This window comes from Diceros bicornis, chromosome 18, assembly GCF_020826845.1.
Source record: "Diceros bicornis minor isolate mBicDic1 chromosome 18, mDicBic1.mat.cur, whole genome shotgun sequence".
Lineage (NCBI taxonomy): Eukaryota > Metazoa > Chordata > Mammalia > Perissodactyla > Rhinocerotidae > Diceros > Diceros bicornis.
In genome coordinates this window covers 14257130-14275184 of record NC_080757.1, presented here as the reverse complement: position 1 = coordinate 14275184, position 18055 = coordinate 14257130, and the positions used below count along the sequence as shown (strand labels likewise).

Here is an 18055-nt window from a genome sequence, read left to right as displayed (position 1 = left end):
TAACACATGATAAGTTGGTTTTTTAACAACTGGAGACAAAGATCAATTAAAAGTTTTAAAATGATGCTTCTTTAGGCTCACCTAGGAATAACAAAGAGTAAGTCCTTACTAGTAGGTCCCTGAGATCCCCTTTCCAAGTTCAAGAACATACCTTCACATCATCTCTTTTACTTATTGGACAATTATATAGTATGTCATTTTTTTTTTTTGGAGGAAGATTAGCCTTGAGCTAACATCTGTTGCCAATCCTCCTCCTTTCTCTGAGGAAGATTGGCCCTGGACTAACATTCGTGCCCATATTTCTCTACTTTATATGGGATGCTGCCACAGCATGGCTTGACAAGCAGTGCATAGGTCCACGTCCAGGATCTGAACCTGCGAACGCCGGGCCGCAGAGAATGCGACTTAACTGCTATGTCACCAGGCAGGCCCTATAGTACGTCGTTTTAACAGAAAGTTGTATGGTGAAAAAAAGACTCAGGGGCCAGCCAGATAGCATAGTGGTTAAGTCTATGCTCTCCGCTAGGACAGCCCGGGATTCACGGGTTTGGATCCTGAGCGTGGACCTACACACCACTCATCAAGCCATGCTGTGGTGGCATCCCACAAACAAAACAGAGGAAGACTGGCACAGATGTTAGCTCAGGGTCACTCTTCCTCAAGCAAAAAAGAGGAGGATTGGCAATAGATGTTAGCTCAGAGCCAATGATCCACACCAAAAAAAAAAAAAAAAAGTCTCAGTCAATATCCCAATGTTAATATCAACATATCTGCTGGATAATATTATGTAAAAATCCGACTTTACCATCAGAGAGAGAAGAGAATTTTCTTTTTGCAAAAGACTCTTCTCAGTGCTCCCTTCATATCTCTGTTCCTCAGGCTATAGATGAAGGGGTTCAGCAGGGGGGTTACCACAGTGTACATCATAGCCATGACAATCTCCTTAACAGTAGAATTACTACTTGATGGGCATAAATACAAACCAATAATTGTCCCATAGAACAGTGACACCACAGAGAGGTGGGAGCCACAGGTAGAGAAAGCCTTGTGGACACCTCTAGCAGAAGGGATGTTGAAAATGGAAGAGACAATTCCAGCATAGGACAGGATGATGAGTAGGAATGGGATGACAAGAATGAGTCCTCCCATGATAAATATAACCAACTCATTAACTCGAGTGTCAGAGCAGGACAGCTTTAGCAGAGCAGACATATCACAGAAAAAGTGGGGGATCACGTTGTCTGCACAAAAACACAATCTGGCCATGAGCAGGGTGTGTAACATGGCATGGAACGTGGTCAGCACCCAAGACAGCACCACCAGGGAGAGACACAGCTTGGGGCTCATGATGGTGGTGTAGCACAGAGGGAAGCAGATGGCCACATAGCGGTCATAGGCCATGGCCACAAGGAGGAAGATCTCCAGGTCCCCGAAAAACAATAAGAAATACATTTGGGTCAGGCAGCCAGCATAAGGGATGGATGAGACTTGGCTTTGCATGTTCTGCAGCAACTTGGGCATGGTGACAGAGGAAAAACAGAGGTCAGAGAAGGACAAATTGCTGAGAAACAAATACATGGGTGTGTGGAGGTAGGAGTCCAGGCAAATGAGGACGATGATGAGGAGGTTCCCCAGGATGGTGGTAAGATACATGGCCAGGAACAAGGCATAGAACAGGTTTTGCTGCTCTGACTCAATGGGCAGTCCCAGCAAAAGAAACTCTGAGATGACGTTTTGATTCCTTCCTGTCATGCTCCGTCTCCAGGATCTTTAGGAAGAATAGTAATGTCCATCAATACCTGAATTTAAAAATGAACACATTTCTATGATACGTGGTGTGTTAGATGATCTTCAAAAATAGTTTATATCACCCTCATCACAATAATCAAAATCTCTATACTCCAAATCTATAATCAAAATCTCTATGATTAGAAATGACTTATTTTCTTCACTTCTCTTTAGCAAGTAACAATATTCCATCCTTTCTAAAAGACTCTCTCCTACAGTATTTTTCATTCACACCATGGCATTCCAGGATGAAAAACTGATGATCATTTTCCATAAAGTCTTCATGGATTCCCATTGCTCTTAAGACACGGGCAAAATTCCTTTCAAGGGTACAAAAGGTGCTTCATGACCTGACCCTTGTCTACCTCCACAGCTTCATCTGGCCCCACAGTAAAATTCACATTCCCCTCTCCAGCAATGCTGTGCTTAAAAGTCACAATTTTTTGCCTCCAGCCTTTCGCACTTGCTGTCCCTCCTGCCGAGCATCCTCTTCCCTCTGTCTCCTCTCCACCTGGCTTGCCCCTACTTATCCTTCAGGTATAGTACATGTCACTTACTCAGCTAAACCTTCCCTCTTATCCCACACCAGGTGAGAACTTTCTGCTATGTTCCACAGTATCCTGTACTTGCCCCCATAGCACTCAATGCCTCGGGTATTATTTGTTTATAACTGTCTTCACTATCAGATGGTAAACTCCATGTAGGAAAGGCCATGTCTGCCTTGACGATTGCAGCAGAGCTAGCACCTGGCACAATATCTGAGTATACTGGTGTTTCATAAATATTTATGGGTTGTGCTTCAAGCTGGGACATGTATTCCTCCAACATTAAAGGCAGCAAAACTCCTTTTAAGTTAGAATCACTACTCCTACCAAATCCTCCCAGAACAAGAACTCACTAGCCTCAACATTTAGCACTAAATTTGACACTTTATTACAGAATTTATGGATGCAATATTATTTCCATGGAAAATGTTAGGATACCTCAGACACACTACTCTTTTCACTAATACAGATGATGTAGAAAATATATATATGTATATAGATATATATAGTTATAGACACAGACAAAATCTCCTATTGGTTCTGTTTCTCTGGGGAATCCTGACCAATACACCTCAGTGTGCCTCAAAGCTGACAAAGAAAGCAGAGGAGAAGCATGAAGAGATGTTGGAAGCTGCTTCATTACAGACATAACTGAGTCCAAATGATGGGATTTTCCTGCCTTGAAGCTGTTTAATCCATCCACATTAACAGTTTTTACACTTGGACATTATGTACTGGCCTTATAGTGGGAAGAAACATGGATGGAAAATCATACATCTGTTTTCTCAGAATTTTGCTTTCCTGGTAAATGAGTGGGACCCAACTCTTGTGTCAAGAACATTGACTGGGGATCACAAACCAGAGACAACACTTGCAGATGCTGCCACTGATGATGCCATGAGCCTCTCCTCTTCTTCACCCGTTAAGTCAGTAGTGCTCAGCCTGGATGGCACATAAGAATCACCCAGGGCAGTGCTTCTAAATTTAATGTCCATGCAAATCACCTGAGAGTTCTGGTAAAATACTGATTCTGATTCAGTATTCCAGCTTCGACATTTTAATCAGCACACACGTAATGCCCATGCTGTGGTCCATGGATGACACAATGAGGAGCAAGGATATATGATGCTTTTAAAAATAAAGATTACTGGGCCCCCTCCAATAAATGTAATCACAGTCTCTGAGAGGAGGCCTGTGCAAAGTTTTTGAAAATTCTCAGGTGATTCTACAATAAAGCAAGACTCAGAACTATTGCATTAACGCTTATCTCAAGAGCTGTAATTATGTTGAAATTATATAATCTTCAGGGCATACATTACGCAGTAAATAATGTTTATGAATGCCATCGTTAATAACAGGATTATAACTAGTAAACATTAATCAAAATATTTCTAAAATGTGGGGAAGTCTTGGGAGGCTGAGAGGTGGAGAAGAAGAGGGTTATCATACCTGAAAAACTATCCTGCAGAACATTATACAACCTGGGAAAACAAGACCCTCAGGTTAGAAGGACCCTAAGGGACCAGCTCATTCACCCTCTGCCCAACTTACCCACTCTGTCTGAGGGTGACTCCAGAACCGTGGCTGAGATTCTGCTCCCCTTTATTCACTAAGACATGTGAAATAACAGCCTCCGTAGTTGTCACCTGTGTCTGCAACATCCCTTCTTCACAATCCCATTCTACACATCCCTGGGCCTAAGGGACCCTGGATCCCAGAGGAGTCTAGATCCTAGAGGAACTCATTAAAGACAAAGTAATTACCCAGGACCTCTCTAGGACAAATGCTCTCAGAGTCCAGGAGTAGTGACTGATTAGTCACTGACCACACCTGACTGTAATTTGAGGGAAGGTGGGGATGGAGAGAAGCTCATGTATGGATGCTTGATCTCTGCCTGTTCAGAGAATGGACAGTAGTCCTGTGGGGCTGGATCCTACATTTTCAGAGGTGAAGGAGCATGTTTGGAGAAGCTGTAAAAATAAGCAGGGACCAGACTGTGAATATCCTAAAATATCTTAGGTGTGTAGGAGGGCACTCCTGTGGGCAACAAGAAGCCATCAGTGGTCCTTGAGACAGTGTCATGCAAGACACATATTTTGGAAAGATTCTCAGGGTGGTAGAATCCTTCACTACAATCCAATTCCCTATAAACCTACCCCAGAAGAGAGAGAAAACTGCAGCTATCAAGGATTAGATCTCTATGACCCAACCATATGCAGATATATGGAAAGGAAAAGAATAACAGAAAAGATAAACTCTCCCAGATCATATTCAATTCTTCCTCAAGCCAAGATAGAAAAGAAACAGTTTGAATCCCATCGAGGTACTTCTAGCTCCCTACCACTCTACGAAAACCTTAATAGCACCCCACTGCCACCATCATCTCTACTACTGTCTATGTGTCAGATTAACTCACAGTCTGCAGCCCTTCCTTGTGCTGCAACTGATCACAAGGCCATAGCTAACATTTACAACTCTTTCTCTCCCTACGTATTCCGTGTTCTCCTTGGCCGTCATCTTAGCTGGATGGGGTTTTTACACAGTGGTAATGCAAGCCTTCATTCCTAATGAATCTGAATCCTCCTTGGTCTTGTCTTTATTGGGTTGTTATAGTTTCATTATCATTTATTGTTGCACATGAAAATCCTAAGTGGCACTCAAACAGTTCCCAGAATTTCAGACATGGTTCTCTTTGGTCTAGTTGGGCAGAGCAGCCCAGTTTTCCCTTGGTGATCAATACTACCACCCCAGGCAGAATGGCAACCCTGCTCTTTGTATATCAGTTCACATAAGCACCACAAAATGTCCAGGTGATAGGCTCAACTGCCAATTCAATGAAACAATTGTTACATCCCCTGGTAGAAGGACTCCTCCCTTGAGAACTATAGGAGACACTTCTTGGGCACCATTTTCAATTCTCTCGGCCTCATCTCTTATTCCAGCCAAAGCTGCAGTAACCAGCTCTGCCCTGCCTTCAACTAGCTTTAGTAGACGCAACCTGACAGTACCTCACCTCAGTCCTGCTCCACATGCTCCTTGCTTCCTGCTCCGGGACTTCTCTGACTCCACGAAACAGGATGCCATGGGAACTTTCTTAATACTTACAGAAATATTAGGTGTATGATCCATTTCAAGCAAATTTTAGAGAGCATGAGGTATGGATTGAGGTTCATTTTTTTTTTTTTTGCATATGGAAATCCAATTTTTCAAGCACCAGTGGTTCAAAAGTCTATCTTCCACTAAATTATCTTTGTCAAATATCCATGGATGATACATGAGTGGATCTATTTCTGGACTCTATATGCTATTCTATACTCACTTTACTGATCTATATTTCTATCTCTTCTCTAATACTACAATTTCATGACTATTTTAACTTCATAATAAGTCTGGAAACTAGGCAATGTGAGTCCTCCTACTTTGTTCCTCGTTTCCAATCAAATTTGCCTTTTTAGTTTCTTTGCCTTTACATATAAATTTCATGATCAGATTCTCAATTTGTACCAAAAAAAAAAATTCTGTTGGATTTTGATTGGAATTGTGTTGAATCTCTAGATCAGTTTCAGAAGGGTCAACATCTTAAAAATATTTAGTCTCCCAATCCATAAGCATGTTATATCCATCCATTTCTTTCTCTACGATTTCCTTAATCAGTGTTTTGTGATTCTTAAGATACAGATCTTGCATAAATTGTGTAAGATTTATACCTAAGTATTTAATGGTTTGGTGCTATTGTAAATGGTACTTCAAAGTTTTTTTTTAACTTTCCACATGTTCATTGATAGTTGATTTAAATATAATTTTTAATATATGTTATATTTATTTACATAAATACAACTTTTTATTATACTTGCCTTGTATCCTATCACCTTACTAAACTCATTTATTAATTCTAGAACCTTTCTAAATGTTCTTTGAGATTTTCTACATAGACAATCACGTTGTCTATGAATAGAGATGGTTTAATTTCTTACTTTCCAATCTGTATACTTTTTATTTCTTTCTCTTGCCCTTTTTCACTGCCTAGGACTTCCAGTACAATGTTGAATAGGAGTTGTGAGAGCAAACTTTTTTACTTCGTTGCTGATCTTAGAGAGATAAGCATTCAATCTTTCACTATTAAGTATGATGTTAGCTATAGTTTTGGTTTTTGGGGGGGTTTGTTTTGTTTTGTTTTGTTTTGCTGAGGAAGATTAGCCCTGAGCTAACATCTGTGCTAATCATCCTCCCACTTTGTTTGTGGGTCACGATCACAGCACGCTGACAAGTGTGTAGATCCACACCCGGGATCCAAACCCGGGAACCTGGGCTACCAAAGCGGGGCACCAAACTTAACCACTATGCCATGGGGTCAGTCCAGCTATCATTTTTTAAAAGTTTCTCTTCCATAAGGTTGAGGAAGTTTCATTCTATTCCCAATTTGCTGAGAGTTTTAATCACAAATTGGTTAAATTAATGTTGAAATTTTTTGTCAAAGACTTCTTATGCACTTATTGAAATGATCTTTTTCTTTCTGGCTATATCTCCCTTTTTAAAAACAAAGGGCCACTTGATAGCAATGTGAGGATACACTATCCAAATAACTACAGTTTGGAAGATAGCTTTAATCAAATGGTTTCTTTGAGGTTTCACGTCATGGTGAAGTTTTTTTAAACATATGGTTTTTTCCTTTAGTTGTTGATATGATCATTTAGATTGATTGATTTTTGAATGTTGAAACAGCTTCTCATTCCCAGAATAAACTCCACTTTATACTGATGTATTACCTTTTTCATATGTTGTTAGATCCTATTTGTCTGTATGTTTGATTTTTAGGGTCTATGTTCATGAAGAATACTGGTTTATAGTTTTCTTGTAATGTCTTTATCTGGTCTTGGTATCAGGGACTCATTAAGTGAGTTGAGTAGTAGTTCCTCCTCTCCTATATTCTGGAAGGGTTTGCACAGAATTAGTATTAGAGGCATACCTCGGAGATAGTGCGGGTTCAGTTCCAGACCACCGCAATAAAGCGAATATCCCAATAAAGTGAATCAGACAATTTTTTGGTCTTCCAGTGCATTAAAAGTTATGTTTACACTACACTGTAGTCTATGAAGTGTGCAAAGCATTATGTCTAAAAAAAATGTACATATCTTAATCAAAAAATACTTTATTGCTAAAAAATGCTAACCATCATCTAAGCCTTCGGCGAGTTGTAATCTTTTTGCTGGTGGAGGGTCTTGTCTCAATGTTGATGGCTGCTAACTGGTCAGGGTGGTGGTTGCTGAAGGCTGGGGTGGCTGTGAATATCTCTTAAAATAAGACAATAGTGAAGTTTGCCATATTGATTGATTCTTCCTTTCACAAACGATATCTCTGTGGCATGTGATGCTGTTTGATAGCATTTTACCCACAGCAGAACTTCTTTCAAAATTGGAGTTAATCCTCTCAAAGCCTGCCAATGCTTTATTAACTAAGTTTATGTAACATTCTAAATCCTTTGTTGTCATTTCAACAGTCTTCACAGTATCTTCACCAGGAGTCGATTCTATCTCAAGAAACCACTTTTTTGCTTATCCATAAGAAGCCTTGCTTCATCCATTAAAGTTTTATCAGGAGATTTCAGCAATTCAGTCACATATTCAGGCTCCACTTCTAATTATAGCTCTCTTGCTGTTTCCACCACATCTGCAATTACTTCCTCCACTGAAGTCTTGAATCCCTCAAAGTCATCTATAAGGGTTGTAATCAACTTCTTCCAAACTCCTGTTAATGTTGATATTTTAACTTCTTCCCATGAATCACAAATGTACTTAATGGCATCTAGAATGATGAATCCTTTCCAGAAGGTTTTCAATTTACTTTGCCCAGATCGATTAGAGGAATAACTATCTATGGCAGCTATAGCCTTATGAAATGTATTTATTTAATTATAAGACTTGAAAGTCAAAATAACTTTTTGTTCCATGGGCTGAAGAATAAATGTTGTATTAGCAGGCAAGAAAACATTAATCTCATTGTACATCTCCATCAGAGCTCTTGGGAGACCAGGTGCATTGTCAATGAGCAGTAATCTTTGGAAAGGAATTTTTTTTTCTGAGCAGTAGGTCTCAACAGTAGACTTAAAATATTCAGTAAACCATGTTGTAAACAGATGTGCTGTCATCCAGGCTTTGTTGTTCCATTTACAGAGCACAGACACAGTAAATTTATTGCAATTGTTAAGGATTTTCAGAATGATAAATGAGAATTGGATTCAACTTAAAGTCACTAGCTGCATTAGCACCTAACAAGAGAGTTAGCCTGTCCTTTGAAGTTTGAAGACAAGCATTGACTTCTCCTCTCTAGTTATAAAGTCCTAGATGGCCTTCTTATAAGACCATTTCATCTACATTGAAAATTTGTTGTTTAGTATAGCCGCCTTCATTAATTATGTTAGCTAGATCTTCTGGATAACTTGCTGCAGCTTCTACATCAGCACTTGCTGCTTCAACTTGCACTTTTATGTTGTGGAGACAGCTTCTTTCCTTAAACCTCATGAACCAATCTCTGCTAGCTTCAAACCTTTCTTCTGCAGCTTCCTCACCTCTCTCAGCCTTCATAGAATTGAAGAGAGTTAGAGCCTTGCTCTGGATTAGGCTTTGGCTTAAGAGAATGTTGTGACTGATCACTTCTATTCAGACCACTAAAACTTTCTCCATCTCAGCAATATGGTTGTTTCACTTTCTTATCATTTGTATGTTCACTGGAGTGGCACGTTTAATTTCCTTCAAGAACTTTTCCTTTGCATTCACAACTTGGGCAACTGTTTGGCACAAGATGCCTAGCTTTCAGCCTATCTCAACTTTCAAAATGCCTTCCTCACTAGGCTTAATCATTTCTGGCTTTTTGTGTGTGTGTGTGCTCCAATATCACTTTATTTATGCACTCTGATGTTTGAATTTTACATAATTTTCACACGTCATGAAATATTACTATTCTGTTGATTTTTTAAAAACCATTTTGATTTAAAGTGAGAGATGTGTGACTCTTCCTCTCACTTGAACACTTAGAGGCGATGATAGGGTTATTAATTGGCCTAACTTCAACATTGTTGTTTCTCAGGGAATAGGGAGACCCAAGGAGAGGGACAGAGACAGGGGAATGGCTGGTTGGAGGAGCAATCAGAACACACAACATTTATCAATTAAATTCGCCACCATATGGGCGCAGTTTGTGGCACCCCAAAACAATAACAATAGTAACATCAAAGATCACAGATCACCATAATAAATATAATAATAATTAAAAAGTTGAAATACTGCAAAATTTACCAAAATGTGACACAGAGATCATAGTGAGCGAATGTTGTTGGAAAAAATGGCGCTGGTAGACTTGCTTGACACAAGGTTGCCACAAAGCTTCAATTTGTAAAAAATGCAATATCTGCAAAGCACAATAAAGTGAAGCACAATAAAATGAGGTATGCATGTATTTCTTCTTTAAGTGCTTCATATAATTAATCAGTAAAGCCATTTGGTCCTGGAGTTCTCTTTGTCAGAGCGGTCTTACCTACAAATTCAATTTCTTTAATAGAAACGACTATTAAAGTTATCTGTTCTTTGTGAGTAAGCTTTGGAAATTGTGTCTTTCAACAAATTTATCCATTTCATCTAAATTGTAGCATTTATGGGCAAAGAATTGTTCATATTATTCCATTATTATTCTTTTACTCTCTGTAGGAGTTTCTTGTGATATTCCTTATTTATTTCCTGATATTTATATTTTGTGTTTTTTCTTTTTTCTCCTCTTAATCATTTGGACTAAAAGTTTATCTATTTTATTTAGTTTTTCAAAAAACAAACTTTTGGTTTCAATGACTTTTCTGCTTCATTTTTCTGTTCTCAATTTCATTGATTTCATTCTTTCTGTTATTTCTTTTCTTTCTCTTGCTTTCATTTGCTCTTCTTTTCCTATATCCTTATGTTGGAACCTTAGATCACTGATTTGAAACTGATCATTGATTAGTTCTTTTGTAATATGAAGACAATGCTATAGATATTCCTTTCAACACTGCTTTTAGCTGCATCTTACTAATTTTGAAATGTTGTCTTTACATTTTAATTTAAAATATTTCTAATTTTCCTTGTGATTTCCTATTTGGCCAATGGGTTATTTAGAAATGTGTTGCTTATTTTTAAAATATTTGAGGTATGTCTACTTTATACCAAATATAAAAATCATGTCCAGGCACATTATGGATCTAAATGTGAAAGAACTTTACAATATAATACAACAAAGCTTCAAAAACATAATACAGAATATCATCAGAACTTTGGAGAAAGAAAATATTTCATTACAAGTGATCAAAAACACTGACTATAAAGGGAAAGATTGCTAAAAAGGACTACATTTAACATTTTTTTTAATTCTGTCATCAAAAGATACCATAAGAGTGAAAAATCTTGTATGTCAGAAATTGCAAGAAGATGTTTGCAACACATAACATTCAGACTAGCCTAGGAAGGTTCAAAAATTATTGTATCCAGAATAGTTAAAGAACTTCTATAAACGAATAAGAAAAAAATTTAATAGAAAAATGAACAACAGGCTTGAACAGACATTTTACAAAAGAGAGTATCTGATGACCAGCAAACATATGAAAAGAGGCTCAACCTCATTAGATACCAGGGAAGTACAGAAAATGAGATACCATTACATATCCACCAGAATAACTAAAAATTTAAAAATACTGTCAATATTGGTGTTGGTAAGGATGTGAAGAAATTAGAGTTCTCATACAACTGCTTGTAGGTGTGTAATTTGGTATGATTGCTTTAGAAATATCTTCGGTAATATCTACTATATTAGAATATAGGCATACTTTATGACCCAGAAATTTTACACCTAGGTATTTAACCAAGATAAATGTATACATAAATGTATGAAAAGACATATACAAAAATATTCATAGTAGCATTATTTGCAATAGCTACTCAGAAATCAAAAGGAACATACTACCAATACATACAACTATATGGATGAATCTCAAAACATTATGCTGAGTAAAAGAACACAAAAAATACAAAACAGTACATACTATATGATTCCCACTTATTTGAAGTTCAACAACAGGCAATCTAATCTGTAGTGACAGAAATAAGAACAGTATGTGACCGGGTCAGAGGATGGCTGATTGCAAAGGATACCAAGGGAACTGTGGGGTGATAGAAATGTTCTAGATTTGGACTGCAACTGAGGGCACCTGAGTGCTTAAGTTTGTCCAAAGTCACTAAACTATACACTTAAAAGGGGTGCATTTTATTGTGCGTAAATTATATTTCAATAAAAATTATTTTCAAAATACATGAGATTCAGAGCAAGGAAAGTTATCAGGGATAAAGAGAGGCATTATAGAATGACAAAGAAAATGACAAAATTATCTAAGAGGCTATAACAGTCCTTAACAGATATGCACCCAAAAACAGAGCATCTAAATATGTGAGCCAAAAACTGCAAGGAGAAATAGATGAATCGACTATCATAGTTGGAGACTTCAACACCCGTCTCTCAGAAATGGACAGATCCAGCAGGCAGAAAACCAGTAAGGACATAGTTGAACTCAGCACCACCATCAATCAACTGGCTATAATGGACAGCTATGGACTACTTCATCCAACAAGAGCAGAATATACATTCTTCTCAAGTTCACATAGAATATTCACCAAGACACATCACATTCCAGGCCACAAAACACACCTTAGCAAATGTAAAAGAATAGACATCATACAGTGTCTGCTGTCAGAACACAATGGAATTAAACTTAAAATCAATAACAGAAAGATAGGTAGAAAATCCCAAAATATTTGGCAATTAAACACACACTTCCAAATAACACATGGGTCAAAGAAGATATCTCAAGGGAAATTTTTTAATATTTTGAACTAAATGAAAATGAAAATACAATTTATCAAAAGCAGTGCTTGGGGGAAAATTTAAAGCACTGAATGTGTATGTTAGAAAATAAAAAATATCTAAAATCAATGATCTTAGCTTTCACCTTAGGAAACTAGAAAAAGAAGAGCCAATTAAATCCAAACCAAGCAGAAAAAAATAAATAATAAAAATAACAGTAGAAATCAATCAAATTGAAAATAGAAAGTCAATAGAGAAAAATCAATGAAATAAAACCCAGTCCTTTGAAGAGAGCAATAAAATCAGTAAAACCTCTAGCCAAGCTAACTAATTAAAAAAGAGACAGGACACAAATCACTAACATCAGAAATGAAAGAGGGGCCATCACTATAGATCCCATGAACATTAAAAGGATAATGAAGAATACTATGAACAACTCTATGCCAACAATTTTATAACCTAGATGAAATGGACTAATATCTTGAAAGACGCAATCTGCCAAAACTCATACAAAAAGAAATAGATAATCTCAATAAGTCTACATACGTTTTCTAAGGAATCACTAACGAATAACCTCCCAAAAAAAAAGCATCAGGCCTAGATGGGTTTGTGGATTCTACGAAACCCTTAAGGAAGAAATTGTACCAATTCTCCACTTTAAGGACACAGGTAGGCTCAAGTCAAGGGATGGAAAAAAATATTCCATTCAAGTAGAAACCAAAAGAGAGCAGGAGAAGCTATACTTAGATCAGACAAAATAGACTTTAAACCAAAAACGGTAGCAATAGACAAAAAAAAGGTCATTATATAATGATAAAAGGGTCAATTCATCAAGAAGATATAACAATCTTAAATATATATGCACTCAACATTGAAGTACCTAACTATATTAAGCAAATGCTAACAGATCTGAAGGGAGAAATAGACAACAATAGATAATAGTAGGAGACTTCAATACTTCACTTTCAACAATGGATAGATCATCCGGTCAGAAAATCAACAAAGAAACATTAGACTTGAACCATACTCTAGACCAAATGGACCTAACAGACATACACAGAACATTCCATCCAATAGCAGCAGAAGACACATCTTTTCAAGTGCACATGGAACATTCTCCAGGAGAGATCAAAAGATAGGCCACAAAACAGTCTTAGCAAATTTAAGAAGACTGAAATCATACCAAGTATCTTTTCTGACCAGAATGGTTTGAAACTAGAAATCAATAACAGGAGGACAGCTGGAAAATTCACAAATATGTGGAAATTAAACAACACATTCCTGAACAACCAACGGGTGAAAGAACAAATCAAAAGGGAAATCAATAAATATCCTGAAACAAACAAAAATGGAAACACAACAAACCCAAACCTATGGGATGCTGCAAAATCAATTCTAAGAGGGACGTTTATAGTCATAAATATCTATATTAAGAGAAAAAGAAAGATATCAAATAAACAACCTAATTTTACACCTCAATGAATGAGAAAAATAAGAACTAAGTAAATCCAGAGTTAGGATTTACAAGGAAGGCAATAACCAAGATCAGAGCAGAAATAAATGAGAGAGACCAGAGAAACAACAGAAAAGATCAACAAAACTAGGAGCTACTTCTTGAAAAAGATAAACAAAACTCCCAAAACTTTAGTTAGACTAAGAAAAAAAGAGAGGAGACTCAAATAAATAAAATCAGAAATAAAACAGGAGAGATTATAACTGACACCCCATCATAGACTACTAGGAACAATTATACACCAACAAATTTTAAAACCTAGGAGAAATGGTTAATTTTCTAGAAACATACAACCTACCAAGCCTGAATCATGAAGCAATAGAAAACTTAAACAAACCAATAAAGAGGAAGGAGATTGAATCAGCAATCAAAAACCTTCCAACAAAGAAAAGACAAGAACCAGGTGGTTTCACCAATGAATTTCTACCAAAAATTTAAAGAGGAATTAATGCCAGTCCTTCTAAAACTCTTCCAAAAATTGAACAGGAGGGAGCACTCTCAAACTCATTTTAAGAGGCCAGCATTACCCTGATACCAAAGCCAGATAAGGACACTACAAGAAAGAAGACTACAGACCAATATCCCTGAAGAATATAGATGCAAAATTCTCAACAAAATATTAGCAAACTGAATTCAACAGCAAACTTAAAATCAAACAACACGATAAAGGGGAAAGAATCTCTGGCGTTATTCTTTCTGATGCTATATGAAACTAAAGCTTATGTGCAGCAAGGAAAACAATCAACAGAGTCAAAAGTCATCCTATGGAGTGGGAGAAAATATTTTCAAACCATCATTCTGATAAGGAGTTGCTATCCAAAATATATAAGAATCTCCTACAACTCAAAAGCAAAAAACAAAATAACCCAATTAAAAACTGGGCAAAGGACTTGAATAGATCCTTCTCCAAAGAAGACATACAAATAGCCACCAGGTATATGAAAAGGTAGTAAAAATCACTAATCATCAGGGAAACACAGATCAAAACCACAATGCAATATCACCTCACACCTGTTAGGATGGATATTATCCAAAAAAAAAGATAAATATTGGAGAAGATGTGGAGAAATTGGAATCATTATAGACTGTTGGCTATATATACAAAGGAAATGAAATCAGGATTTCTAAGAGATATCTGCACCCTCATGTTCATTGCAGCTTTATTCACAATAGGCAATATATGGAAACAACCCAAATGTCCATCAACAAATGAATGGATAAAGAAAATATGGTATATACGTACAATAGAATATTATTCAGCATTAAAAAAGAAGGTAATCCTGCTATTTGCAAGAACATGGATGAGCCTAGAGGACATTATGTTAAATGAAATAACCCAGTCGTAAAAGGACAGACACTACATGATTCCACTTATATGAGGTATCTAAAATAGTAGTCAAACTCACAGATGGAGAGAATAGAATGGTGGTTGTCAGAGGCAGGGTGATGGGGAAATGAGAATTGTTTTCCAATGGGTATCAAGTTTCTGTTATGGAAGATGAGTAAGTTCTAAAGATCTGATGTACAACATAGTCTTAAAATTAATAATACGGTATTGTGCACTCTAAAACATGTTAAGAGGATAGATCTCATGGTTAATGTTCTTACCAAAAAAAAAAAAGAAATAAAACAAAAAACACAATGAAATTCTTGGAGGTGGTGGATATGTTTAGTACCTTGGTAGTGGTGAAGGTATCATGAGTGTATGCATATGTCCAAACTCAAGATATATATATTAAATGTGTGCAATTTTTATCAATTAGACTTCAGTAAAGCTAAGAAAACTAATGGAATATAAAACAAAGAGCAAGCATGAGAGAACTATGAAGAGTTCAATTTTTTGCATAGAAAGATTAAAGTGCTCAAAGAGCATCAAGTGGAGATGCCTACTATGCAGCTGAAAATAAAAACTGAGAACTGGAGAAAGGTCTAGACTGTAGATAGAGATGTGGAGGTAAGCAGAAATATGAGAGGGTTAAAACTGTGGGTTTAGATGCCGTCATTAGAAAAGGAGAATAAGGAAACAAACGAACGAAGGTTGGAAACCTAGACACTGCCATACGTGGAGCTAAGATTGAAAAATCGATGGCTGCTCCTCTTATTTCTGAGGTGAGGGGAAATGAGAAAAAGAAACACTAAAATCACATAGTCTGAGATCTTAAGCTCAGTTCTGACACGCTCTTAGACCTTGGCAAGTCATCAAATTTCACATTTTTCAGTCTTTAAAATGGTGATAAGATTCCTTTGCGGAATCACCACAAGAGTAGAATAAGATCATGGATAAAATTTGTTGATAAATTCTAAAATACTAAGCATGAGAGAGACATCCTTAAAGAGTGAAATTGTTAACCAGATTCTGGCTTCCTTCCTCATACCCAAGGGAGTACCTTTCAGGGCCCCCAAGTGTGAGAGAGCTCCCAGGTAAAGACAAACTAAGCCATTGTAGGAAAGGAGATAGAAAGATCACTTGAGGTTCAGGTCAGGTCAAAAAGACAATGTAGACATGAAAATAAAACAGAGGAGAAAAGGCTAAGAGACAGAATGCTGTGAACTCTTGCTCAAGAAGAGGTAAGTAAAAATCTGTATTCAACAATGAACAGTCCAGTTTAGCAGAGGAGTAAGATATTAAGTTTTAGTCAGTATGGAGCAGGGAAGATAGAATTTAAATTTAGATAGAATTTAAAGCAGAGTTCAGGTTTAAAAAAATAATAACACATGATAAATTAGTTGTTTAACAACTGGAGACAGAGATCAATTGAAAGTTTCAAAATGATGCTTCTTCAGGGTTGCCTAAGAATAACAAAGAAGAAGGCCTTGCTAAGCAGGTCACTCAGATCCCCTTTCCAAGTTCAACAACATACCTTTACTTCATCTCTTTTACTTACTGGACAATTATTTTGTATGACATTTTAACAGAAAGTTACATGGTGGAAAAAAAGAAGTCTGGGTCAATATCCCAATATGGATATTAATATATCTACTGGATAATATTATGTAAAAATCCAAAGCTTTACCATCAGAAAGAGAAGAGAATTTTCTTTTTGTGAAAGACTCTTCTCAGTGCTCCCTTTATGTCTCTGTTCCTCAGACTGTAGATGAAGGGGTTCAACATGGGGGTCACCACAGTGTACATCATACCCAGGACAATCTCTTTAACAGTAGAATTACTACTTGATGGGCATAAATAGAGACCAATAACTGTCCCATAGAACAGCGATACCACAGAGAGGTGGGAGCCACAGGTAGAGAAAGCCTTGTGGACACCCCTAGCAGAAGGGATATTGAAAACGGAAGAGACAATTCTGGTGTAGGACAGGATGATGAGTAGGAATGGGACGACGAGAATGAGCCCTCCCATGATAAATATCACCAACTCATTAACTCGAGTGTCAGAGCAGGACAGATTTAGCAGAGCAGACATGTCACAGAAAAAGTGGGGGATCATGTTGTCCACACAAAAACACAATCTGGCCATGAGCAGGGTGTGTAACATGGCATGGAACGTGGTCAGCACCCAGGACAGCACCACCAGGGAGAGAGAGAGCCTGGGGCTCATGATGGTGGTGTAGCGCAGAGGGAAGCAGATGGCCACATAGCGGTCATAGGCCATGGCCACAAGGAGGAAGCTCTCCAGGTCTGCAAAAAACAGGAAGAAGTACATTTGGGTCAGGCATTCAGCATAAGGGATGGATGAGACTTGGCTCTGCATGTTCTGCAGCAACTTGGGAATGGTCACAGAGGAGAAGCAGATATCAGAGAACGACAAACTGCTGAGAAACAAATACATGGGTGTGTGGAGGTGGGAATCCAGTCGAATCAGGAAAATTATGAGGAGGTTCCCCAGGATGGTGGTAAGATACATGGCCAGGAACAGAGCATAGAACAGGTTTTGCTGCTCTGGCTCAATGGGCAGGCCCAGGAGGAGGAAGTCTGAGATGATGGTTTGATTTCTTCCTGTCATGGTTTGTGTCCAGTATCTTTAGGAGAAAATAACAGTGTTCATTAAAAACTTGAAGAAAAATGAATGTATTTATATGACACATGGACTGTTAGTTGTTCTGCAGTAATTGTTTTCACCCTCATTATTGGTAACAACACTCGCTGTAACCACGAATATAATACATCAATAAATACAAGCCATTTTTCAGACTTATTTTCTTCATTTCTCATTAATTATCATGTAACAATATTGGCTCTTTCCTCCCTTCTAAAACACTCTCATGTCTTATCTTCTGTGTGATCACATTGGTTCTCCTGATGCTTCACTGGCCATTCATCCTCAGTAACTGTGATTGGTTTCTTCTCTAACAGTATCATATATTGGTGTTTCCTTGGG

General features: G+C 37.4%; 2 protein-coding genes across 2 annotated transcripts; both read right to left on the bottom strand.

Moving 5' to 3' along the window:
• Window positions 1-807: 807 nt before the first annotated feature.
• LOC131416635 (olfactory receptor-like protein DTMT) lies at window positions 808-1752 on the bottom strand. The gene has a single exon (XM_058559293.1). The coding sequence runs from the start codon at window positions 1750-1752 to the stop codon at window positions 808-810; it is 945 nt and encodes a 314-aa protein (XP_058415276.1).
• A 14983-nt stretch (window positions 1753-16735) lies between these two features.
• On the bottom strand, window positions 16736-17680 carry LOC131416789 (olfactory receptor 1E1-like). The gene has a single exon (XM_058559458.1). It carries the CDS (start codon window positions 17678-17680, stop codon window positions 16736-16738), a length of 945 nt encoding a protein of 314 aa, XP_058415441.1.
• Between the last annotated feature and the right edge of the window lie 375 nt (window positions 17681-18055).